Source organism: Dipodomys spectabilis, unplaced genomic scaffold, assembly GCF_019054845.1.
Source record: "Dipodomys spectabilis isolate Male_0828 unplaced genomic scaffold, ASM1905484v1 ptg000003l, whole genome shotgun sequence".
Lineage (NCBI taxonomy): Eukaryota > Metazoa > Chordata > Mammalia > Rodentia > Heteromyidae > Dipodomys > Dipodomys spectabilis.
Genome location: NW_024870680.1, coordinates 15,173,544 through 15,201,186, shown reverse-complemented (window position 1 = coordinate 15,201,186; position 27,643 = coordinate 15,173,544). Strand labels below are relative to the sequence as shown.

Genomic DNA, 27,643 nt, shown 5'->3' with positions numbered 1-27,643 from the left:
GTCCTTTGGTGAGAGTGGCGTGTTAAAGTCTCCTAGTATTATCGTATTGGGATCTATTTTATTCTGTAAGTTTGAGAGCATTTGTTTAACATATCTGGGTGCACCAATATTTGGGGCATATAAGTTGATGATGGTTATATCCTCCTCTTGGATTGTTCCCTTTATTAATATGTAGTGTCCGTCCTTGTCTTTCTGTACTGATTTTAATGAAAAGTTTATTTTGTCAGATATCAGGATAGCTACACCTGCTTTCTTATTGGGGGAATTTGATTGGTAGATCCTTTTCCACCCCTTCACTCTGAGTTTGTTTGTATGTTTGGCTGAGAGGTGGGTCTCCTGAAGGCAACAGATGGATGGGTCTTGTTTTCTGATCCAGTCCTCAGTTCGTTTTCTTTTAATTGGCGAATTCAGCCCATTTATATTAAGAGAAAGTATAGAGAGATGCATTGTTGTCCCTGCCATTCCGTTTTCCTAAGTTTTTCTTCTTTCCTTTCCTCCTGTGCTTGCTCAGTTAGACTTTGAGTAATGCCTGTTTGGGGCAGGTCCCAGTTCCTGGTTGCTTTCTTCAGGTTGTGTCCCCCCTCTTAGAATTCTTTGTAATGCTGGCTTAATGTTTATGTATTCATTTAGTTTTTCTTTGCTATTAAAAGTTTTCAGTTCTCCATCGAATGTGAATGCTAGCTTTGCCGGGTATATCAGTCTGGGTTGGCAGTTATTGGCTCTCAGGGCTCGTATGGTGCTTTCCCAGGCTTTTCTTGCATTCATTGTTTGTGTGGAGAGATCTGCAGTGATTCTAATTTTTTTCCCGTTGTAGTATAGCTCCTTCTTCATTTTTGCTGCATGCAGGATTGTTTCCTTATTATTCAGATCCATCATTGTTACTATTATGTGCCTAGAAGTGTTTCTCCTGGGATCTTGCTTGTTGGGTGTTCGATAAGCTTTTGTGATGTAGCTAAGATGGTCGTTTTTGAGGTGGGGAAAATTTTCATTGACTATCTTGTTAAATAGGTGTTGCATTCCCTTGCTCTGGAATTCCTCACCTTCGTCCACTCCGATTATGCGAAGGTTAAATTTTTTAGCATTATCTGCTTGCTCTTGAATTTCCCTTTGGTTTAATTTGAGTGATTTTTCCATATCTGTCACTTTTTGGTCCAGTTGGTGTATTCTGTCTTCTGTATCTGACACTCTACCTTCCATTTCATTCACTCTGTTGACCGTGGCTTCTATTGTGGTTTGCATGGTGGAAATGGATCCCTTTATGGATTCAATGTTGGTTCTCAGAGTACTGATCTCACCTCTCAATGAGGTGAGATCAGTATGCATTACCTCTAATTTGGCGTTTATCTCACTTCTTACTGAGGTTTGTGCAGCTTCTATTTTTGCATCCAATTTTTGTTTGATATCCTGTATATCTTTTGATAGTTCATCCTTGTGCTCTTTCAATTTCTGATCCATTTCTCGCTTTATTTCTTGAGTCATTGCCTCCAGCAACCCTTGGATGTAGTTTTTGTCTTCCATTCCTGCTTTGCTCCCACTGGGGCTCTCCCCTGCGTGGCTGCTGGCTTTTGAGGTGAGCTTGCTGTCCTGGGTAGTGGTAAACCTTGTGATTTTTCTCTGTGATTTTCGCATGGGGGTTCAGGAGACTGCTCTTCAATCTTGTTTTGGTGTGTCTGTCTTTGCTTGGTTGCTGATTCTGTATTGGTAGAGAGAGTCTGTGCCTGATCTGGATTCTGTTGGGAGCCTATTTCCAGCTGCTATTCACTTAGGATTCTCAGCTCTCTGCTGTAGCAATTCCCGCCTTTGGAAGGGTTGAGCAGCCTGGACTGCTTGTGTTTGCTCCTGCGGGTGCTCTTGGGAAGATCAGATGCTCTGGATGCACTCTCCCAAATACTGGAGTCTGCTATGGGCTCCTGATGTGTTTTTGTTTGTTTGTTTTGGGCTGGTTGTGGGCTTGAACTCTAGGTTTGGGTGCTGTCCCTCAGCTCTTCAGCTCAGGGCTGGCACCCTACCATTTGAGCCACAGCCCCACTTCTGACCCTTTTTGCTTTGTTCAGGCGCCGGTCCCCTGGCCTGGTTCCGGCCCCAGCCTGGAGCGCGCTCGTTAGGCCTGTGCTAATGTGTATACCACCTTGGTTATGCAGCCTGGAGGACACAGTTCAAATTTCTTCTACTGTTGGTAGTCTTGACCCAGGGGCACTGTTCCTGGCTTGAGCATTTAAGCTCCCTTCCAGGGACGCTCTTGCTCTGGCCTGGCCAGCCGAGTGTGCTCCACCAGCTGGTGGAGCTCTCGAACAGTTCCCAGTTTTAGTGTGTCCTGTGGTCCGGGTGTTGGGGTAGGGAGTCTAGGTCAGGGTCTGGGGATTCCCTCCAGCTCTGGTCTCCCTTGATGGATTCCCTGTCCCCTGATGGGTACTCACCCTGTAGGTCGTCAGTTGTTGTTGCAGTCCGTCAGTTGTTGTTGCAGTCCGAGTTCAGTTGGGGTGGTTGCGGGCTGGGTTGGGCGGCCCCCCGCCGGGTCGTTGCGATCGCGATTGGGCGGGTGGTCTGCGGACAGGTCCCTTCGTGGCGCTGCTGGTGCCGGGCGGCTTTGGCGGGATGGAGCCTCTCCGCTCCGGTGGAGAGTGATGGGTGGGGTGGGATCCTCCTGGAGACTCCTGGCTGGTAGGTTTCTCTGTTCCTGGCGATCCGCTGTTCTGCAATCCGGTACCTGGTGATCTGCAAGCAGCCCCCTGTGTCTCTGTGGCTCCGGCAGCCCCCGCCGGGCCGGCTGGCCGGCGGCTTGGCGCACTGCCGCGCGGCCAGTAAAGGTTGGGGGAGGGGTCTTCGCTCTTCTCTGTTCTGAAATTCTTCTTTTCCTCTCTTTCTTTTTTTTGTTATTTTCCACCTCTGGTTTTTCTCTGAGTGTTCGTCTTTTTGTTGTTGTCGGTCTCTTGGGGAGATTAAAGGTTGGAACTCGAACTCTCTTTTTGGTTGGAGAGAGCTGTGGCGTTTCCCTACTGCCCCGTCGCCATCTTGGTCCCCCCCTCGAGAAAGGCATTTTTAGAGCTGATTAAGTCGTGAGGGCTCTGATATAATGAATAATTTAATCCACTGATGGATAAAACATTTGAATAGGTTGAGTGGTGAGAACTTCCTGTCTGGATGGAGGAACTAGTCACTGGGTGTATATCCTTGAGAGCAGTATCTTGCCATGGTTCCTTCCTATAGCAGCTCTGTTTTTTGTCTGTTCACAAAGTGAACAGCTCTCCTCTGTAACATTCCTACCATACCGCCATGATGTTCTGCCCAAGCACAGGGGGCCTTGGAAGCCATGTGCTAAAATAAATCTCCACCCTTTAGTTGTTCTCGAAGGTACTTTGGGCACAGCTATGACATACCTATGTAAAAAACTTATATCTATGTAAGAACTTTAGAAGTTCTGATTTATTTGCATAAAACACTTCTTATTTGAGGGGGGAGGGGGAGAGAGAGAAAAAGGGGGGAGCAGCTGTCTTAACTTCATGGTGTGTGTGTGTGTGTGTGTGTGTGTGTGTAATTTGATATGAATACAGGCACAACCTATATTCTTTTTTTTTTTGTCAGTCGTGGGGCTTGAACTCTGGGCCTGAGCGTTATCCCTCAGCTCTTCAGCTCAAGGCTATGAGCCACAGCACCCCTTCTGGTTTTCTGGTGGTTAACTGGAGATAAGAGTCTCATGGACTTTCCTGCCCTGGCTGGCTTTGAACCACAATCCTCAGATCTCAGCCTCCTGAGTAGCTAGGATTACAGGCGTGAGCTACCAGCACTTGGCCACAACCTATATTCTTTTCTGCTTTAAATGTTCCAGAGCAAAAGGAGCAGTAACAATAGCATGAGTTCTGGATTGGCACAGAAGAGCATCAGGGGATCGGCCGAGGGTTCTATTCCATAACCTGTTGGTGATTCATTGGGTAGTGTGGGACAAAAGTGCTTGTCTGGATCCTATTGTCAAGAAAAGAGATTGAACTGGAGAACTCTGAGATCTTTTTAAGTTTTCAAATGCTGTAATAAGAAAATGTGTATGATGTGACATTTAAGGTCTTTCCAAATTTGTAGGCCCTTGTGACCTATAGTTTCCAGTTATCCAGCCATCCCATCTGGCTCCATGCTTCAACCATTCCCCTACTGCCATGCTTCCCTGAAATGACTCCTCCTCCTTTGAGTGCTTTAAAAACAAAGTAAAACAGTCTACTTCGCCTTCAAGTCTCTGTTACAAGCTCCTGTGTGAACCTTCCCCTACACTTTCATTCTAGGCACACTGTGCCTCCTTTCTCTCTCCTAATATGTATTTCTTCTATAGTACTGACAATACAGTACTACAGTGAATTTGTTTATATGCCAGGCCCCAAAGTGAACTGTAAGCTACTTAAGACAAAGATGACATATTTTAATTTTTCAATCCCAGTATGGAGGACAGTCAACAAATATTTATCAAGTGAATGAAGAGGAGCTTACATAAAACCACCTACAACCCTGAGGTACGTAATTATATGTAACTCTCAGAGGTGAGGTGACTTCAAGGCTTTACAACTAGTGGGATGGTTAATTAGGATTCAAACGGAAGACTTTCTAACCACAGAGCCTTTCTTCCTTTTGCTTTTGAGTGTTAAAATACTGGTTGAGTTTGGAGGTTAGAACCATCAGTGCTGCAATGCTCCTGGCCCAAAACAGAACAAGTATTTTCAAACCCATTTTAACCTCTATACAAGTGTCATGCCTTTATTATTGCTGAAAAACAAGTAGCTTGTCTTACCCTGAACATCAGCTTTTTACCCTCTGGTGGCAAGTCTCTCACTCTCCCAAATCTACACCCAGGATTCTGCTGTGTGTGTATGTGCGCGCATTTGTGTACACACATTTGGATTTCCCAATAGCTGCCTCAAGGAAACTGAGCAAAGAATGGATTTGCACGTTGCTTGAGATGACCAGAAAGGAGGCTGAATGTCTCATCCATTCCAGCATAGGAGGGATGGGCCAGCGTCAAGTCCCCAGGAAAATGAAAGAGATTCTACTCCCACTCCCACCCTGAGGTTGATCTGCCCTAGTTCCCAGAGCAATTAAAGACAGTACGGACAACAGATGGGTTTGTTTTTCCAAATAGAGCTCTACTTTTCACATCACCTCCTGAACTGCTGCTCCAACTCTGCTTACCTGGAGCATAACTGGGGCTATTGGTTGGGTACAGGCTGGGATTGTAGGCAGGGGCCGCTGCAGGGTAGGCTGTAGGGTAACCTATAAAGAAACAAGAAAAGCTTCACTTAGGCATAAGGTAAAAAGCAGATTTCTGAGGAAACAGAATCCAAGTTAACAGACTTGGATTCTCTTGAATCAAGAGAAAAGTAATTAATATCACACCATCAAAACATGTGGATTTTAAAATCTCCCTTAAAAAAAAGTAAAACATGCAATTATGACTGTATCCTCACTGTTAAAAAAAAAAGCGGGGGGGAGGGGGGACTCAGACTTGGAAGCATAGTTCAAGTGGTAGAGAGCCAGCTGAACAAGCAAGCCAAGCTACTATGAACCCTGAGTTTAATCCCAGGTACTTGAAAAGAAAAAAATCAAGAAAACAATATATAGAAGCATAGATGATGAAAAATGTAAGCTTACTTTCATATCCCTGCCACATTTCTCTCATCCCCAGAGGTAAGCTCATTAACACTTTTCCAGCTAGCTTTCTATATGGAAAAGAGAGCAAGTCTCTTTTGTAACATCTGTCAATTGTCTTGATGTTAGTAATCTCCCATTCCAATATGAAGCTGCTGATACCACTAAGTATATATACACGCATATATATATGTATACATGTATACAGATCTGAAGTAGCCTACTCGTCAATTAGCAGTCTAGGGGCATGGCACTTCTCAAGAAGGAAGTCAAGGTGTCTTGACTTTATAGGAATATACATGTACATATATATGGTAAGTAAAATACAAGGATACATACACATACATACATTTTTTTGTTGTGCTAATGGTTCAAACCTAGGGCCTCATGGCAAGCACTCTACCAAGAACTGTATTTCCAGCTCTACATCTTGTTTTGTTTTTTGGAAGTTTTCTATTGTGGTAAATTAAGCATAAAAAACTGACATTTCAATCACTTAAGGGTACAATTCAAGAACATTTATTATATTTGCAATATTGGTGCAAGAATCACCAATATCTGTTTCTACAGCCTTTCAATCATCTTCAACAAAAAGATGTCACCTTAGTAACAAGAGAATTAAAACACAGAATTTAAAGGGCAGGTTGTGGCAAGCGTGTGGTAATTAGAAGATAATGGGGCTTAGACCAGGGTAACAGCAGAAGAGGTGATAAAACTTCAAATAGGTTGCCATACTGCTTTCTAGAAAAGACTATTAATTTGAACTTGTCCTAGCAGTGCGTAAGTGCCTGTCTCACTACTTCCTACAGCTTTTAAATGCGCATTGGTATTCTCACTAACAATGGAAAGCTGGTTTTAAAAGTCAAAGATTAAATCCCTAAATCCCTAAAAGCTTCTTTGGGATTTGTAAATTTTGAAGCTTTAATAATGTATCTTTGTTAATATGCTGTTCCATAAATCCTTTCCAACTCCAAAGAAAATTCATTTCTCCTTACACTCTCCTCCATTTTTTTGATTTTAGAACTGACGTATCCAACTCGTCACTTCATTAACAATCTAGAGGTGTGGCACTTCTCAAGAACAAAGTCTAGGTGCCCAATCTGTGAAGCTAAGTAATCCAGTTTTATGGCTGAAACCTCTACTCAGCTTCAGGTAAGAAAACTGTCGCCAACAGGGCTTCAGTGGCTCACGCCTGCAATCTTAGCTACTCAGGGGACTGAGATCTGAGGATCCAGGCTCAAAGCCAGCCTGAGCAGAAAAGTCCCTGTGAACCTCTTATCTCCAATTAACCACTCAAAAACTGGAAGTGGAGCTGTGGCTCAAAGTGGTACAGGGCTAGCCTTGAGCAAAAGATCTCAGGGATGCTCTTGCCCATGTAATTGTAACTCCTCTATACGGTATTCTCACACACACACAAAAAATTAAATTGAAAAAAAAAGATCTCAGGGATGAGTTCAAGCCCCACAATGGAAGGAAGAATAGAAGGAAGGAAGGAAGGAGGGAAGGAAGGGAGGGAGGGAGGGAGGGAGGGAAGGAGGGAGGGGCGGGCAGGCTGCAACTATAAATAATCCCACTACCATTCTGTCATTTCAGATACTTTAGGGATGATTATAGATCTTTCTTCAACACAAGCAGAATGACCATATATGTCTATACAGGGTTGATCACAGGGTGATCAAACTCATGATTTTTGTGCCTCAGCTTCCAGAAAGCAACAGCAAGCAGGGGTGGTAAGAAGTAACATGCTAAGAGTCTTCACATATTTTGCAACACTATTTTCTAGAAAGATTTGATCTGAACTTGCACTAGCAATGTTTAAAGTACAGGGCTTGGGCTGGGATGTAGCTCAGTGGCAAAGCACTTGCCTAGCAAGTGCAACATCCTGCGTTCGATCCCCAGTACCAAAAAAGAAAAGACAAAAAAAAAAAAACAGTTAAAAAAAAAAAACAAAACCAAACAAAGTGCCGGGCTTGCTATTTTCTGCAATTTTAACATGTTCACTGGGATTTTGATTTGGTAGTCCAAATATTAGGATTGTAGGTAGGTGTACACCACTTAGAGTAAGGTGTACACCTGGCTTAGAGTAAGGTGTATGTGTATGTGGGGGGGGGGGGGGCTTAAACTCAGGGCCTCATGCTATCATGTGGCTTTTTGTCTTGTCTTCTGTTGGCACTCCCTACTTGGAGCCATATCTCCAGCCATACATCATTCAGAACAAGAGCTAAAAGAGTTTCTGCTATGATCTGGAACACAGCAAGCATGTCAACTTTCGCTGTACTTATTTAGCATAGTGTGTGTATTTGTTTGCTTGCTTGTTTTTGATCGGTGGTGGGGCTTGAACTCTGGGTTTAGGGGCTGTCCCTGAGCTCTTCAGCTCAAGGCTACACTCTACCACATGAGCCACAACACCACTTCCGGTTTTCTGGTGGCTAATTGGAGACACTAGTCTCACGGACTTTCCTGGCCCAGACTGGCTTTAAACTGTGATCCTTAGGCATGAGCCACCAGGGCCCAGCTTCAGCATATATTGTATAGAAGTCTTAATCAGAGCACTTAAGCAAGAGAAATAAAAAAACGTATCTAAATAGAAAGGGAGGAATCAAATTATCCCTATTTACAGCAGGCATAACTATAAATAGAAAAATCTAAAAAAATCCACCAAATTGGTAGAAACAATATTCAGAATTCAGTAAAAATCAAGAAAGCAATCTCACTATTACAAAAAAGTTAAATAATTTAAATTACCTAAATTGCCAAAAGTATTAAAATTAAATTTACTAAAACTTGTAAAATATTAGGCCCCAACTATTCAGTTAAGCCTTTTAAAAGTTAGCTATGATCACTTCAAACATAACAAGAATAATTTTTTACTTCTGAATCTTTCCCAAACTAGTTCTCTATAGTTTCATTTTTTTCTATATTAGAAGACAATAACTCATTCTTCCAACTCTAAGGTGAACAAACCTTAGTTTTTGCTTCTTCTCTTTCAACTATCCACATCTAACCTATCAGCAATCCTTTTAATTCAATTTTATGTATTTATTTTGGTCGGTCGTGGGGCTTGAACTCTGGGCCTTGGCACTGTCCCTGCCCTCTTCAGCTCAAGGTAAGCTCTCTACTGCTTGAGCCGTAGTGCTACTTCCAGTTTTTGAGTGGTTTATTGGAGATAAGAGTCTCACGAAGTTTCCTGCCCGGGCTGGCTTTGAACCGTGATCCTCAGATGTCAGCCTACTGAGTAGCTAGAATTACAGGTGTGAGCCACCAGTGCCCAACTATTTTTTTTATTTTTAAGTTTTTTGTCAGTTGTGGGGCTTGAACTTTGGGCCTAGGCGCTGTCCCTCAGCTCTTCAGCTCAAGGCTAGTGCTCTCCCACTTGAGCCACAGCACTACTTCCAGTTTTCTGAGTGATTTATTGGAGAAAAGAATCTCACGGGCTTTGGTGCCCTGAGCTGGCTTTGAAGCCTGATCCTCAGATCTCAGCCTCCTGAGTAGCTAGGATTTCAGGCGTGAGCCACCTGGTGCCAGGGCTTCTAATTCAATTTTTAAAACATACTCAAAATCTGCCAGATCTCAATGTGTCCACATTTTGCATTCCAGCCCAAGTCATAATTGCTTTTACCAACATTATTGTAAAAGCCTCAAACACAGTCTCTCTGCTTATACTCTTGATTTCATATAGTCTATTTCCTACAGCAGCCAGAGTGGTACTGTTTTAACTGTAAGTCAAATCATACCCTAAAGTGGCTTATGATAATTAGGAGAGCTAAATCCATTTAATGACTCACCTGGGGTCCTGCTACCTATCTAATATCCTCTCTTGTTATTTACCTCCAGCTACAATGGCCTCCTCAATGTTCCTCAAATATGCCAATCATCTTTCCATCTCAGTCTTTGCCCCTTTGCCCACCATACTCCAAAGACTCTCCCCACCTCCAAGAGTTGACTAGATTTTCTCCTGAAGCTCATTTGGCAATGACACACCATATATCACTTCACTATTGCTCATACAAAATAGTTTCTCAGGACTGTATTTATATTTTTTGAAGGTCAAGACTACAAAGAAAAAAATGTGTGAGCATTACTCCTTTATAGTTCAAAGGTTGTAGTAATGATTAGCTTTCCTGCAATTGTGATGTGTACATTTCAAATTACTTTATAGCTGTCAATACAATCTAATCTCCTTTTCTTGTTCTTACTAGGATTAAAGCTAAAGAAATACAAAGCTATTTTTATTAATATGGAAATAAGAAGTTATTTCAACAGAAATCAAGGGACTATTCTTGAAACTGCCTGATCTTTAGAAACTGTAAATAGTAGAATATCAAAAGGCTATGGAAAACTAACTCTCTGGCTTAGGAAGACTAAGAGGATTAGCCCTTTGTGGGCAAGGGGACACTTAGGCAATAAAGATATTTTAGATCTGAAGTTCATGATTAAAATGAAAACTACTGCTGCAATCCCAGCTTGGTTATTTTTTTTGGGGGGGGGGGGGGGGGGGAGTCGGGTCGTGGGACCTGAACTCTGGGCCTGGGTGCTGTCCCTCAGCTCTTCAGCTCAAGGCTAGCATTCTACCACTTGAGCCACAGCGCCACTTCTGGCTTTTTTCTTTTTGCTTATGTGGTGCTGAGGAATTGAACCCAGGGCCTCATGCATGCAAGGCAAGCGCTCTAGCACTGAGCCACCTTCCCAGCCCCAGGAATTATTATTAGCTTTACTTTAGAGATAAGGATATTGAGCTATATCTTATACAGTGAGTAAAGAGAGTGTAATCAGAACTCAGGCCTGAGTAAAACAAAGCCCACTCCAGCCAACCTCCTTACATCTGCTAAAACCTGAGTCTCGTCAGTCTAAACTTCCATATTTAACTGCTATTTATTTGGCCAAGATTATTTTATTTCCTCTTCAACACTGGCAAAAATAGGATATTATTTTGGAATTAAGTTAGTTAAAGAAGCTTCTGCTTTAAAAAAAATAAAAGCTATTTTCACTCAGTATCTTAAGTCATGCTGATTTTCCTTCAAGTATCACACAGACACTGAATATAGTTAGAGGAGGTATTGGAGCTAAATGGGCTCAATTTGCAACTCAGTGCAGGAATGCCCTTTCTAGGGCCAATTGGCTGAGAGCACAGCTTCTGCCAGCCACCTTTCTAATTCCCCTTTCTCTTCAGTCATTCAAAGTTCCTGCTGGAGAGCTTTGGAGGTTGAAACTTTTGCTCCATGCTAAAATTCTATCTTACCCCAAACACCTTAGCCACTGAACACAAATCTCACAGAACACAAATCTGTTCCCTCTGCTATAGATACCTTTGTTTCTCTTGTGGAGAGAAATAACACAGAAATATATCTTCATATATACATTACTCTCCCTGGATTTTTTTTTTCTTGTAAAAATCCAAAACACCCAATTATTTCAACCTTTTACCGCCCTTTTGGGTGCTTACCTTTATCATACTTTAATTTGCAAATTCCCTTTCATAGTTCAATTTTTCTTTCTGTGATGTTTACTCTTGTTGATATTTTCCCCTAATTCAGTCTGGCAATACTAGCTCATGTCTATATTCTCTCAGGAGAATGTGATCTGAGGATCGTGGCTTGAAGCCAGCATTGATGGGAGTCTGTGAGACTCTTTTCTCCAATTAATTACCAAAAAGCGAGTAGGGCTATGGCTCAAATAGAGTACCAGCCTTGAGCAAAAAAACTAAGGAACAGTGCTTTAGCCTCAGTACAGCACACACACAAAGTAAGTTTTTAACTGAACTCAAATACAAGGTTTTGATGGTGGTAGGAGTGTTTTATTCTAGATTTCTTGCTTTATCTAACTTGACTTTTTCTAGATTTCTTCATCAGTACCAGCTAGCAAATGCCTATTCTGTGTCAAGCGTGGCACTACTAGTACCTTTTTTTTTTTTTTTGGTCGGTCATGGGGCTTGAACTCTGGGCCTGGTTGCTGTCCCTCAGCTTTTCAGCTCAAGGCTAGCATTCTACCACTTCAGCCACAGTGCTACTTCTGGTTTTCTGAGCAGTTTACTGGAGAAAAGAGTTTCACAGATTTTCCTGCCTGTGCTGGCTTTGAACCACAATCCTCAGATCTCAGTCCCCTGAGTAACTAGGATTACAGGCATGAGCCACTGGCACCCAGCTACTAGTACTTCTTTATACAGAAGTTTAAGTCTAATGGAAAAATAATATAGCTCATCTAAACTCTCCTATACATATATAATCAGAATGTTGGGATGTTATCAGAATACTAAGAAGGAAATGAAGAAGCAGTTTGGGAAGAATTGAGAATGTCTACTCAAAGGCCTTGGAATATGAGTGGGAGGAGTTTATTAGTTATATGAAATGAGGACAGAGAAATATACACTTTTTCCACACATGAAGGCATGAGAATGTATGTGACATTAGAGAGTGGTAAATAGTTCAGTAGGCTTGGAATACACGTTGTGCAGTGGCAGTAAATTACAACAAAAAGGTAGTCAGATTTAGGGACAGGGTGCCAACAGATATGAATCCCTTGTAAAGGGATGGAATTTGCCATCAAATACTAGGAAGCCTTTGTGGAGGGTTTTTAACTGGAGAGTTTTAAGTTTGTGTTTTAGAAAACTACTTGTGGCCATGTGGAAAATGATTCAGAGCAGGCAAGATCAGAGGGGAGATCTGATAGATGTTATTGCAGCAGTGTAAAAGAAAAGCTAAAACAATGGGACAAAGAAATGGGGAAAACTACAAAGGTATTCAGGAAACAGTCTACAAAACTTGATCCTAAGCCGGGCGCCAGTGGCACACACCTATAATCCTAGCTACTCAGGAGGCTGAGATCTGAGGATCCAGGTTCAAAGCCAGCCCAGGCAGGAAAGTCCATGAGTTCAAGCCCCACGACCAAGGGGGAAAAAAAAAAACTTGACCCTGATAGTAAAATCCTACTTTCAGTGCTGTGAGCTGAGAAACTGTAAAGCAAGGGGAGACATTCTTTTTTTTTCTTTTACACTGAAATATTATTTCAACTCTTTTTTAATTTTTTATTATCTTTAAGTAGTTGTACAAACAAGTTCCCATTCTACAAAACACTATATGAATACAAAGTGTCTGATAACATTGTCACCCATCTCTCCTAACAAGGGGAGACATTATAACTGTACAGCTGGGAATGTGACTTAGTGGTAGAGTGCTTGTGTAGCATGCATAAAGCCCTGCGTTCGATTCCTCAGTACCACATAAAAGGAAAAGCCAGAAGTGGCACTGGGCTCAAGAAGCTCAAGAACAGTGCCCAGGCCCTGACCCCAGACTAGGGGTAGGAGGAGACATTCTAACTGCAGGATTTACAGCAGCCCCTCTTGTGTAACAGGAAAAAAGAAAGCAAACTAAATGATGAACCCTGGAATCTGTTAGCTTATGCCTGACTTGAAGTTTCTCTTACTAGCTGGAAGGCTTGACTATTTAGAGTGCTAGACTAGTGAGAATATAAGTCAACCCTAGCAAGGCAAGGGGCTAACGTGCTGAAACTTAAAGCAGTCCTGAAACTTAAGGCAGCCAGAACTGGATTCAAGGACCACCCAGGAAGCCTCACACTTGCAGTGATGGAATTCTAGGATATGAACTGTGAGTGAGGCAACTATTCTCGAGGAAAAGCCTCTTAACAAGAAAGGGTGAGATACCAGAACTCAGCTGTGCTATGACTGTGCTATATCTTCAGGGAATGCATGCCTATCCAGGGTAAGGGCTGGCTCTCTCCAGATCATTCACCTTTGTTGAACGCTAGCAGGGAAGGCCAAACCCTGAGCTGGTTTAACTTACCATATTGTAAAGTGACAACACACACACACACACACACACACACACACACACACAGTTTGCTGAGATGCTCATTAATATAATTGCTATAGATAAGAACATAAGGCCAAATGTGTACCATTCTTCAGAGGGAAAAATTCTTCAATAAGTCTAAAAATATCTCTGCAGTTTCTTATCTACTAGAATGGAAGACATTTTAATGGAAAGCAGATGGCCTATTCTGCTTCAATCTCCAGTCCAGAGTATGTTTGCATCTTTTCTGCTTGGCACTTGGGAGGACCCAATACATTCCATGCTGTTGGTATATGGCCTCTGACTACCGTGCATTTATATTTAAATATGGATAAAAGAGCAAGGTAAGATTTTCAAATTGACTATTTGGTCCATGAATCTCTTTCCCTCCAGGACAATTCATCCTCTCACTATATTTTCTTTTTTAAAGAACTCTTACTCAGATTCAGTAAGATATAATGGGACATTTATTTTCCACATAAAAAATAAAATTATCTCCCCCATTCACACTATCAGTCTAGAGAAATCAAAAATATAAAACTTTAAAATGGGCGTGGTAGCCTGGCACAATGGTTCGTGCTTTTAATTGAGGCACAGTTTGGGAGAACTGAATTTCCGGCTTGAGCAAAAAGTTTCAACCAATGAAAGGTAGGTATGGTAACATGTGTCTATCATCCTATTCACATGAGAAGTATAAATAGGAGGATCACGGTCCAGGTTGCTCTAGAAATAAATATGAGACCCACTTTGAAAACTAATGCAGAAAGGGCTAGGAGCATGGCTTAAGTGGTAGCCCCTCCCCCACTTCCTCAAATTGGGTGTGGTGGTGAATGTCTGTCATACCAGTACTCAGGAGGCTGAGGTAGAATGTAGGGAGTTTGAGGCTAGCCTGGGCTACATAGTAAGTTCCAAGCCAGCCTGGGTTATAAGGCAAGACTCTGTCTCAAAAAACAAAAACAAAAACAAAACACTGAAAATGTCAAACTATCAAAAAAAAAAAAAGAAATATGAAAAAGTATCAATATGACCTTAGGATTCAAAGTATTTCTTAGGTAAAATCAAAAGGAAGAATCACAAAGGGTGATGGATTTAATTCACCAACATAGAAAGCTCTACATGACAAACGATTCCATAAACAAACCAAAAAGAGAAAAAAAAGACATTTGCAACACATACAACACATGGTTGAATAAAAAGAAACACATTATTCAACAAGAAATCAAAGGCTGGCTTCTCACCATGATCCTCAGCTCTCACCTGGCTAGGCAAGCACTCTTACAATTGAGGTATATCCTTAGGTGGTATATATCCTAGGAGATAGGAGATAGGATACTGGGGTATCCTATAGGCATCAGATGTACATTGTTGTTCAAATCTATTTATTAGCCTATTGATTATTCAAAGTTAAGGTATTTTGTTGGGTATGTGTGAATGATGGGACTGGGATTTACTCTCTTGCTTAGTTTTCTCCACTGAAAGCTGGTGCTCTACCACTTGAGCCACACTTCCACTTCTCGCACTTTGCTGGGTAATTGGAGGTAAGAATCTCTTGCATTTATCTGCCTAAGCTGGCTTCAAACTATGATCCTCAAGTCTTAGCTCCTGGGTAGTTAGGATTATAGGTATGAGCCATGGACACTCAGCCAAAAGTGAAGGCATTGAAGTCTCTAACTATCATTATTGAATTGGCTCTTTTTTAATATTTTAAATTTTTTATCTTATTCTATTATAAAAGTGATGTACAGAGGGGTTATAGTTACATAAGTCAGGTAATGAGTACATATATTTTATATATATATTTTTTTTTATTGTGAAAATACTGTACAGAGGGGTTACAATTACATGGGTAAGATAATGAGCACATTTCTTCTCAGGCATTGTAGCCTCCTGCTTTGTTTCCCCTTCCCATCCTCCCCCCCTCCCTGTCCCCCCCACCAAAGTTGTAAAGTTAGTTTTTCGACATAACGACTTGTACATCTCATTGTTGCAATGGGTCCTTCTGTATCCCTGTTTTAACAATTGAGTACATATCTTTTTGAACAGTCACCTCTTCCCTTTCTTCTAGTCTGCCCCCACAAAGTGTATAGTTCATTTTCAACACAATGTCTAGTATTACTGCATTTGTTCACCCTTTGTCCCGCCATTTCTGTGCTCCCCTTACCCTCCAAAACATATAAACTTACAAACAAGACAAAAGGTACAGAAAACAAAAACAGCAACAAAGGAGGGGAAAACCCTTGTTTCCATTTCTTGGAGTTCATTTTAATGAATACCATTTTATATGATCATGTGCACATAGCTATTGAGCCTTTGTGATCCTCTCCTAAGAATATCCTCCTTTGGTCTCACTGTGTGAATGTCTAGAGACCTGTATAGTTTATCATGTCCAAGTATATTTTTTGTCTTTTACCATGCAGTATGTTTACTTGTAGATTTATAGGCACATTCTAATGATGACAAATGAGGGAAACCACACAACCTATGTTTTTTTTTGGCTCTGGCTTACTTAGAACTATAGACCCATCTCTTTGATGAACATCAATGCAAAATTTCTCAATAAAATTCTGGCCAATTAAGGTGGCTCTTTTACACTTTTTTTTTCCTGAGGTTTTTGTTTCGTGGATTTGGGGGCCCTATCATTAGGTACAAGTATGTTCATAATTTTTATGTCTTCAATTGACACTTTTCTCAATTTTTTTTGTTTTAAAGTCTTAAGTATCTGATATTCTGACTCAGCCAGAGTCATTTTGCTTTCAAGAAATTTTATTTCCTAATGTATATCTCTTATGTACAGCATACAGTTAAATCTTGGTTGTTGTTTTTATAGAGTCCAATACTATTTGTCTTTGGATTTAACTCAAGGAAGGCTTAAGACAATGGAAGACAGTGCTGAAAGTAAGAGAAAAGAGAAGGGACAGGTTTAAAGTCTAGAGAAATGTTTCTTTTATTAATGGAAGCAAGGCTTTTTTTCCCCCACTAAAAACTAAAGGAAAATAGGGTATAAGTCTAAATGCTCAAACTGTCAGTACTCACTTTTACACTCAGAAAGCCTGTTTTAGGGTCTTTCTTAGTTAGCTAACTTTTCCCTGGTGATAGAACTTTCTGTTGATTAGAAGGCCAGAAATCCATGCTTTTTAGAATTGTGCATACGTTACATGTTAACATATGACTGATTGCCTTTAAAAAGGGAGTCAAAGGCCTAGAGGTGTGGCTCAAGTGGTAGAGACCTTGCCTAGGCAAATGCAAGACCTTGAGTTCAAACCCCAGTATCACCAAAAGTGAATCAAGTACACAATTTGGTGAGTTCACCTAAATAAATGCTTGGACACATTTGTGCTAGGAGCTGTGATGAATACAAAAGGAAAAGGTACAATCTGTATTGTCCATGAACTCACTTTCTAATGGGAGGGATAAGCAAACATGTGAAAATCCTGGTATTAAACAGCCTGGGATAAAGGTCGTATAGTGGCATTAGTGTTGTAGGGGAACAGGAAAGAAAGATGAAGTTTGTACAAGGACTAGCTTGCAGACCTTGCAGAAAGGCTGCTGCAATTCAAGTAAGCGACAAGAGATACTTTAGATGGAATATTACACTTGGACTCAGGCATATACTTTTGTAGACACTGAGTCCAGGTATCAAAGTAAGACAAATTATATAGCATACAACAGCAAAAGTTTCATTTGCAGACTGATGTAGATTCAAATCCCAGGTCTTTTTCTGCATCTGGGTTGGTTAGGTGATTAGGGTAATCCTGAACTTGCTTTGTGGAGATCCATCTAAATATTCACTTTCTTTTCTTTCTTTTTTAGGTCTGAGACCAGAACTTAAACTCGGTACCTGGCTTGTGTTCTACCAACTGAGCCATGCCTCCAACCCCTAAATAGTTCCTTTATGAGTCAGAAAAAGGAGTTTTCCTGTAGCTTTCCTAAAGGTGCCATCACAGTCTACTGGGAAGTAGAGGGGCTCTGAAAGCATGTGGATTCAAAAGCCAGCGAGCTAAAAGATGTGAAGGCAATTTTTCTGTGGCAAATGTCGCAGCACTGACCACACCAGGGTTAATTCAGCTGATACGGCTGGCCGGCCAGGTATCCCCTTCCTCCCTTATCACTCTACATCCCAAAGACGTATGTTCACTTAAAAAAGATGACCTTCCCCGATAGAGAAGGGCTATTTTTCAGTTAAGGATAGGTAAGCAGCTGTACTCCCCTGGTAGAACCTCCAGAAAAAGCCAAATATTCCATTTATGTCTCAAATATGAGATTGTAACAAAGTTTCCCTGGTCCTCCAAACCACTGGGTTTTCCTCTATTGTAAACTAGAAAATTAAACTACTTGAAATTCTAAATACTTTCAGCAAAATATCTCACATATATACATGGCAAAGAGTAGTGTATTTCAATAAATGTTCTCCCCACACATATCCTTTTCCATTAGGAGTTTTCTGTTGAAAAGATATGTATGGCTGGCTGACTGACTGACTGTGTGTGTGTGTGTGTGTGTGTGTGTGTGTGTGTGTGTGTGTGTGTGTGTGTGTGTGTGTGTGTGTGTGTGTGTGTGTGTGTGTGTGTGTGTGTGTGTGTGTGTGTGTGTGTGTGTGTACAGGAACTAGGGTCTTGAACTCAGGATCTGATGATCTCATTGGTTTTTTTCCTGCTCACAGCTGGCATTCTACCATTTGAGTCATGCCTTCAGTTCCAACGTTTTTTTGTTTTTTTTTTTGTCAGTTGTAGGGCTTGAACTTTGGGCCTGGGCGCTGTCCCTCAGCTGTTCAGCTCAAGGCTAGTGTTCTACCACTTGAGCCACAGAGCCAGTTTTCTGAGTGGTTTATTGGAGATAAGAGTCTCATGGACTTTCCTGCCTGGGCTGGCTTTGAACTGCAATACTCAGATCTCAGCCTCCTGAGAGGCTAGGATTACAGGCGTGAGCCACCAGTGCCTAGCTCCAACTTTTTTTTTGTTTTTGAGGTAAGACTCTCATGAACGTCTGCTCTGGCTGGCTTCAGACTGACTTCTCAGCCTCCTGAGTAGCTAGGATAAGCCCACAGCTTTTAAGACTAATAATGCCTTTCCATCATTCTAGGTGCTTGGACAACCACAAACTAGACAAAAGCAAAGCTTCTTTTCTAGTCAGCTTGCCTTTCTGTGGAAACACTGATTCTGTGTCATCATATTCTGAATACAAATAGTTTTTTGTGCATTTTTGTGTGTCTATGTGTGTATATTTACAATCTGTTGTGCAAGGGTGTAAGATGAAAAAGTAGTAGTGCTGGGGACTGAATCTAAGGCCTTAGGTGCTCTATCACTGAGCCTTTTTTGTGCACCTTACAGCATTTTTGTCCCTCCTAAGAAATGTGTATGTAAAAGTGTTCCCATACTTCCATAACTTTGTTTCTTTTTTTTGGTAATGATATTGCATTTGTTTTATATTTAAGTGAAAGAAATACTCAGAGAACCTATCAATGCCAATAAATATATTACATTAAAATACACTTAAAATTCAAGAAAACAGGGCTGGGAAGGTGGCTCAGTGGTAGAGCGCTTGCCTTGCATGTCTGAGGCCCTGGGTTTGATTCCTCAGCACCACATAAGCAAAAAAGAAACAGCCGGAAGTGGCGCTGTGGCTCAAGTGGTAGAGCGTTAGCCTTGAGCTGAAGAGCTGAGGGACAGCACCCAGGCCCAGAGTTCAGGCCCCACGACCAGACCCCAAAAAAAAAAAAAAAAAAAAAAAAAATTCAAGAAAACATAGAGAAGCTCTATTTTTAGTACATGACTTGCTATTTTTTTTTTTTTTGGATGGTCATGGGGCCTGAACTCTGGGCCTGGGTGCTGTCCCTCAGCTCTTCAATTCAAGGCTAGCACTCTACCACTTGAGCCACAGCACCACTTCTGCCTTTTTCTGCTTATATGGTGCTGAGAAATCAAACCCAGGGCCTCATAAATGCAAGGCAAGCACTCTACCACTGAGTCACCTTCCCAGCCCCATGACTTGCTATTTTATAGGGGACATGCTGGCAACCCAATTTGTGTAGCTTAGACTGCTCTTCAACCTGTCTATCCACAAGATTCCTGAGAGCCCGGTGGCAGGACTATGTTAGTAGAGTTAGGACTACACTTCTTAATTACTTCACAATTTGCTCACTGGTTTTGGGTAATTGAAACAATTTTCTTCTGCAGTTTAATTCTAACTAAATTCAGTGGCTTATTTCTGGTTTGTGCTGTTGGTTAAAGATGATATAGATCTTAGTAATCAAACTAGAATTCCTTAATTAAGGAGTTACAGGAACAGTACACAGCATATAATTTTTGCTGAAAAACAATGTATTTTTGAGTTGGGCATAGTAGCTCATACATGTACTCCTAGATTACTTGGGAAAATGAGATCAAGAGTTTGAGGCCAGCTTAGGTAAAAAGTTTACAAGAAGCCAGGTGCTGGTGGCTCACATCTGTAGTCCTAGCTACTCAGGAGGCTGAGATCTGAGGATCGTAGTTCAAAGCCAGCCCAGGCAGGAAAGTCTGTGAGACTTTTCCACCAGAAAACTGGAAGTGGCACTGTGGCTCAAGTGGTAGAGTGCTGGCCTTGAGCTGAAGAGCTCAGGGAAAGTGCCTAGGCCGAGTTCAAGCCCCATGATGGACCAAAACACCAAAAAAAGTTTACAAGATCCCATCCCAACCGATAAAATGCTAGAGGTGTTGGTACGCACCTGTTATCTCAGCTTCAAGGGAGGAATAAGTAGGAGGATTGTGGTTCAGGCTGGCCCAGGCATAAACGTGAGACCCTATTTGAGAAATAACAAAAGCAAAAGGGCTAGGGGCATGTCCCAAGTGTTAGAGCACCTGTCTGGCAAGTACACAATCCTGAATTCAAAGACCAGGACCTCAAAGAAAAACAAGAGAGAGATAAATGGACACACCAACATTAACAGTGATATGGAGGATTAGTATGAGTCTATTTCATATTTTCTTCATACATTAACATTTTCTTTCTTGAGAAAGTCTCTGTATGATACTCTTACAGGGAAGCAGAGACTTCCCAAGTGCTAAAAGGTATTCACTGTCAAACCTGGCCATCTTTATATATATATACACACACACATACATACATATACATATACATATACATATGTGTGTGTGTGTGTGTGTGTGTGTGTGTGTGTGTGTCTTTTCCTAATAAAATAAAATCACTTCATTTTGGAAATGAGAAAAAAAGATAAACTATAAACTATAAGATGATTATGTCTTTGGACACTTGAGTGGGTTCATTTATCTCCTGTAGTTACATCTTTAAGGTGTTCCAAGTAACTGCCACTCATCTTTTAAAGGGAGCCAGGAATAGAATGTAAGCACCTAGATTTTCCAGATATATATAAAAATTCCTTCAAATCCTACTGGACTCTTCAAATTTAAAGGGTTAATTTTGTTAATTGGCTGTGGAGTTTGAACTCAGAGTCTGTCCCTGAATTTTTTTTTTTTTTTTTTTGGTCTGGTCATGGGGCCTGAACTCTGGGCCTGGGCACTGTCCCTCAGCTCTTCAGCTCAAGGCTAGCGCTCTACCACTTGAGCCATAGCGGCACTTCCGGCTTTTTTCTTTTTGCTTATGTGGTGCTGAGGAATTGAACCCAGGGCCTCAGGCATGCAAGGCAAGGGCTCTACCACTGAGCCACCTTCCTAGCCCATCCCTAGCTCAAAGCTAGTGCTCTGTCACATTGAACCACGTTGCCACTTCCAGTTTTCTGGTGGTTAATTGGAGATAAAAGTCTCATAGACTTTCCTGCCTGGACTGGCTTTGAACCAAGATCCTCGGATCTCAGCCTCCTGAGAAGCTAAGATTATAGGCATGAGCCACCAGCGCCAAACTGTTAATTTTTTTAATTTAATTTTTTATTGTTATTATAAAGGTGATATACAAGGGATTATAGTTACATAAGTCAGATAAAGAGTAAATTTCTTTTCGGACAATTTCTCCCCTTCCCTTGCTTTAAAGGGTTAATTTCTAGAGACTTGGTTCTAAGGAAGTAGGTGGCAAGTATGTATGGCATGCATGCCAAGACTGGATTTTGAAATAAACTGAAACATGGAACATGGAAGTCTTAAATGCTTGGAAAATATTGTCATTTCAACATTTTTGAAAGGGAGAAGTTTAGAGTTATCACTAGGTTACCATGTGACCTGGGTAAGAACCAAATAGTCCTTATCAAATCTAAATCTGCTTCCTTGTCTGGGGAAAAAAAGACTATTATTAAATGAATACTTCCGTGAAAAAACTGTGATCTTGAGAAGTTAGGTAATTTGCTTGTGGTTATATAAGTGACAGTTAAGGTCGATTGAAATCCTATTTCTCTGACAAAGAGAATAAGGACAGGGGAATGTTTGACTCTATTTCTGAGTTATTTGTGTTTTTTCACCTTTTAACCTGGAGGCATCAGAAGAACTTTCTAAGTATAACATGAATGAAAGAGATGGGTTAGGAGAGATAAGTGACAATGTTGTCACACACTTTGTACTAATATACTGTTTTGTAGAATGGGAACTCCTTTGTACAGCTACTTAAAGATAATAATAAAAAAAAAGTGAATGATACTATGAACGCACTCTGCTGAATTGAATTAGAAGGTGCAGTGAATCATGGTAATTCAGGGCCTCATCCTAACAACTGAGCAATTAGCTCCATCTAATCCTCTGAATTCTGTTGCTTGGTTTATCATAATAATCCGTGAAAATTGCAGCAGGAAGTCCAAGAGTATTACATAAAAGCAATATGCTGTAGAGAAAACAACATTTCCTAACTTTTGACAACTCAATGATTCCAGGCAAGTTACTTAACTATTCTGCACCTCAGTTTCCAATCTGTAAAATGAGAATGGTAATAACTTAATCTCCTATATACCAAGATACATTAAGCATAGGAAAGCCCAATGCTAGGGAAAAAACAGGATTCCTATGGGCTGGGAAGGTGGATCAGTGGTAGAGTGCTTGCCTTGAATGCATGAGACCCTGGGTTCGATTCCCCACCACCACATAAGCAAAAAGAAAAAAAGCCAGAAGTGGCGCTGTGGCTCAAGTGGTAGAGCGCTAGCCTTGAGCTGAAGGGCTGAGGGACAGTGCCCAGGCCCAGAGTTCAGGCCCCACGACCGGACCCAAAAAAAAGAAAGAAAGAAAGAAAGAGGATTCCTAAAAGGTTAAGATAAGGTTATCTAAGACACATCTAAAGAGAAAGCTCCCAGGTACACTAACTGCCCTCAGGACTTCCTGAGAACTAAGTGAAAACTTATGACTATTGAACCTGTCACCTAAGGCAAAGAAAACCCATTGTAAGTTCAGACTCTTCCAGCCTAACTCAGAAAATCCAACTTAAAGTCTTAACTTATTCATTCATATTCCAAAAATGCTGGATATCTACTATACGTCAGACATTGTTCTCTCTAAAAATGTCTCAAACATGCTCTCTCGTCCCCATTCCAAATACTATCCTTAGTTCATCTCCAAACCCCCTGCCCAGTACTGGGGTTTGAACTCAGGACCCTGTACTTTCTAAGGCTGGTGCTCTGTCACTTGGGAGCTGGAAGTTTTTTTCTTTCTTTCTTTCCTTCTTTCTTTTTTCTTCCTTCCTTCTTTTCCTTCCTTTTTTCTCTTTCTTTCTTCTAGTACTGTGCAAGGCTGGTGCTCTGTCACTTGAGGCTGGGAATTTTCTTTCTTCTCCTTCCTTCTTTTCTTTTTTCTTTTTGTGTCGGTCATAGGGCTTGAACTCAGGGCCTGGGTGCTGAGCTTTTTTTTCTCACTCAAAGCTAATACTCTACCACTTTGAGCCACAACGCCACTTCCGGTTTTCTAGGGGTTAATTAGATATAAGAGCCTCTCTGAGTCTGGTGCCTATGGCTCACTCCTGTAATTCTAGCTATTCAGAAGGCTGAGATCTGAGGCTCTCTATTAGAAGTTAACCCAGGCAGAAAAGTCCCTGTGAGACTCTTATCTCCAATTACCACTCAAGAACTGGAAATGGAGCTGGGGTTCAAAGTGATAGAGCAGCACTAGCCTTGAGCAAAAAAGTCCCACAACTGACCAAAAAAAAAAAAAAAGCCCTCACAGACTTTCCTGCCAGGCTGGCTTCAGTCTCAGCCTCCTGAGTAGCTAGGATTAGAGGGGTGAGCCACCAGTGCCTAGCAAGTCCTGGTTTTTTGGATGGTCATTTTTAAATAGAGGCTCAAAAACTTTTCTGTCTGGGCTGGCCTTTAACTTTGATCCTTCTGCTTTCGATGTCCATAGTAGTCAGGATTGCAAGTGTGACTCACCGGCACCAGTCTATTGACTGAAGTATTGAAGAACTTCCTAACAGGTCTTTTCATCTTCATTTCATATTCCTTTCCTTCTCCTTTTCCTTCCTCCTTCTCTTTTTTTCCTTCCTCCTCTTTTTTTCCTTTCTCCTTCTCTTTCCCCTTCCTTCAACCTATCCATCCAGAGGGAGTTTTTGAAATTGATTATCCATCTGAAACACTCTAGTGGCTCCCCATTGTCAACCATAAAGTTCTAAATTTCTTTGCATGGCATAAGGATGTTCCAAGTCTAGCTCATTTACATCTAAATGTTTCACTTCCTTTGTCAAGCCTATCCTGAAATTACCCCCATAGTCCTCAATGGTCAGACAGTACTCTTTCCTTTGCTTCCTTTTTTTTCCCCTCCTAAAAGTCTTTCTAGACCTTCCTCTTTCCAGAACATAATAGTCTTTTTCAGGCTAATGCCATGACTGATTTTTTATTATAGCCATATCAAATACAGACAGGCATGATGCTGCACACATTTGTAATCCCAACTACTGAAGAGGCTTGAGGAAGAAAGGTTATGAATTTGAGATTAGCCTGAGTATATGGTGCACAAATGTAATCACAGATGTGGGAGGGGGATAGAGGAAGAAGAGTAATGAGTTTGAGGCCAACTTGAGCAACACCAGGAAGACTACTTCTCAAAAAATTACATTCCCACTTTTCTTACGGACACCCCCCAAAATTTGGTGGATCTAGCATCAGGCCAGTAATGACCCCTAACACAATTCTCTTTGACATTATATGTTACAGATGGGCTTTTTTGCTTGAGTTCTTACCACTGATACTTATTCTTTTCAGTCTCCCTTGTTCCTTAATTACTAAGGAGTAGCAATGGATGCCTTGGTTTAAGACAGACCCACCAGCTAGTTCTTACACATGCTAGGGAAGTATTTTACTACTCAGCCATATCCCACACCTCTTATAAAGTAGGACAATGACTACTTTATAGAGTTGAGATAGTAATGCTAACAATAAAAAAACCAACCAATATTACTTATATCAAGTATTTATGTTATCCCTAATTAATCACTATTTTCTACTGGTCTTTATTTTATAACAGAAGGTACCAAATAAAGGAGCTAATTTATTTGTCTAGACATTGTGGTGGACACCACGAGCTGGCTAATAAAGCACTCATGCCTGTCTTTGCCCTTGCCTGTCTCTACTACTAAAACTAAAATATTCATTTTGCAGCCTTCCGCTAGAAGGAGTGGGTGACTTAGTTTGGGTCAGTGACTGTACAAAAATGTCTTCTGAGTGAATCTAGTAAAGTCATTGCTTTTCCTAAGTAAAAGGATACACATTACTAACGGGCCCCGTAAATGCCCCTTTTTCCCCAACTTTAACCTCAGACACCTGTGCTTAAGCCAAAGCAGGTGTTTCAGACCAAAAAAAGACCAAAAATGGGCTGGGAAGGTGGCTCAGTGGTAGAGCACTTGCCTTGCATGCTTGAGTTCGATTCCTCAGCACCACATAAGCAGAAAAAAAAAAGCCGGAAGTGGCACTGCGGCTTAAGTGGTAGAGCGCTAGCCTTGAGCTGAAGAGCTGAGGGACAGCGCCCAGGCCCAGAGGTCAGGCCCCACGACCAGACCCTCCCCCCCACCCAAAAAAAGAAGACCAAAAGTTGTAAGGATATTGATTTTGAAATTACTGACCTAATATGTGATTGTTATATACCACTGACCTCTAGACTTCTTTTAAAGTCAAACAAGCATACTTTCTACTTTCTACTTTCCTATTAAGGATATGCTAGTCAAATCTTTCAGGAACATTCTCTGTATTTGTTTTAGTTTGTTTTTTTGTGCTGGTCCTGGGGCTTGAACTCAGGATCTGGCACTGTTCCTGAGCTTCTTTTGCTCAAGGCTAGCAAAACTTGAGTCACAGCTCTACTTCTGGCTTATTTTGTGATTAACTAGAGATTAAGAGTGGCACAGATTTTTCTGCCCAGGCTAGCTTTAAACCTTGATCCTCACATCTCAGCTTCCTGAGTAACTTGGATTACAGACGTGAGGTACCGCCCAGCCATTTTCTTTTAATAAGTTTTTTATTGTGAAAATACTGTACAGTGGGGTTACAGTTACACATGAGCAAGGTAATAAGTACATTTCCTATCAAGCATTGTTGCCTTCTTCTTTGTTTTTTCCCTACCATCCCCTTCCTCCCACCTCTGCAACTCCCTGCCCCCCACTCTGGCCCCCGACCTAAATTGTTTTTCAACATAGTGTCTTGTACATCTCATTGTTACAATGGGTCCACTTGTATCCCTATTTAAACATTTTGTTTTTTCTGCTCCCCTCCCCAAATTATACCAACATCAAATACAGTGAAAACAGGGGTTATACCGTGGGGGAGGAACATACAAAGCAAAAAAAAACCCAAAAAAACCCACACACATGGTATATTATAAATACATTAGAAACAATAGCAAGAAAGAAAAAACCACTTGTGTCCCTATCTTGGGGTTCATTTTACTTAACTTCATCTGGTCATATGTAAATAGCTTTTGCTCTTTTCTACTTGTCCCAGACATATACTAGTTATTGCAAATAAGGGAAAGTATAGGACCTATGTTTTTTGGGGCCTGGCTTACTTCACTTAATATAATTTTTTCCAAGTCTTTCCATTTCCTAACAAATGGGGCAATGTCATTCTTTCTGATGGAGGCACAGAATTTCATTGTGTGTGCGTGTGTGTGTATCACATTTTCTTGATCCATTCATCTACTGAGGGGCATCTGGGTTGGTTCCATATCTTAGCTATGGTAAATAATGCTGCAATAAACATAGTTGTGCTGGTAGCTTTAGTATGGTCTTGTTTGTGATCATTTGGGTAAATGGCCAAAAGTGGGATTGCTGGGTCATAGGGGAGCTCTATATGGTGTCTTTTGAGGAACCTCCATACTACTTTCCAAAGTGGCTGAGCAAGTTTACACTCCCACCAACAATGCAGTAGGGCTCCCTTATGGCCTGGCCATTTTCTGGTATTTATAAATGACACATCAACCAGATAATTAAGATGAGATGTAAACTTAAGCAGTCTTAATGACATAAGAAACATCTAATATTGGACTGAATAGATACTCATATGATGAAAATAATTATATTATCACTCAACCTATCTCCACAAGATGTCAAGCCCTCTGAAAACTCAGTATAGTGTCAGAAACCTAAATCACAACTGAACAGCTCAGGCAATTCATACTCCTGTGCCCAGTTCTCTTGTATGAATTTCAATTTAGTTATTCTAGCTCAGGATACGGGAGGGAATAAAATCTGATCTTGGCTCTTTGCCAGCCTCTCCCCAACCTATCTCAAGGTACTACAAAGATTCTAGGCTTTCTGCCACACAAATGTGTTTGATAAAGGTACACAGGTAAGTTGTTTTGTTTTGCTTTTGGTGTTGGTCCTGGGGCTTGAGCTCTACCATCTGAGTCACAATTTCACTTCCAGCTTTTTGGTGATTAACTAGAGATAAGAGTCTCTGATTTTCCTTCCTAGGCTAGCTTCCAACCATAGTCCTCAGATCCCAGCCTCCCTATTAACTAAATTTGCAGACATTGAGCCATTGGGGACTAGCTTACAGATAAGTTTTTCAGTGTGAAAATATAACAATGTAAGCTAACTTTAAAAAAAAGGAGAAGATAAGTTTATCAAAGAGCTTGATAGATTTAACATAACCTTAAAATTTGTGATAGTACTGTGACAGTGGAGGCCAAAGCTTCTTTCTGGCAGATGGTAGCCTTTAGAAGCAACATGAAGTGTGGTTTTGTAGCTTAAACAAGACCAAAGACTATTGATCTTTTTCTGCTTCTTTTCCTGCTGAGAGCAGTAATAGCAAAAATCTGATTTAGACACTTAAATTCAAGTACCTCCCCCACCAGCTGAGCAATTTTCAAGTA

General features: G+C 41.1%; 1 protein-coding gene across 4 annotated transcripts in view; it reads right to left on the bottom strand.

Moving 5' to 3' along the window:
* Positions 1 to 27,643, bottom strand: part of Fam168a (family with sequence similarity 168 member A) — a 170,154-nt gene that overhangs the window by 29,279 nt on the left and 113,232 nt on the right. For 3 of the 4 annotated variants that reach the window (XM_042687563.1, XM_042687535.1, XM_042687543.1), the window contains exons 3-4: positions 20,131 to 20,205; positions 5,170 to 5,250 (exon numbers count right to left, since the gene is read on the bottom strand). In XM_042687563.1, coding sequence (XP_042543497.1) covers positions 5,170 to 5,250; positions 20,131 to 20,205 — 156 coding nt within the window. The remainder of the gene's footprint in view (positions 1 to 5,169; positions 5,251 to 20,130; positions 20,206 to 27,643) is intronic. The other variant, XM_042687552.1, reaches the window with a different exon arrangement.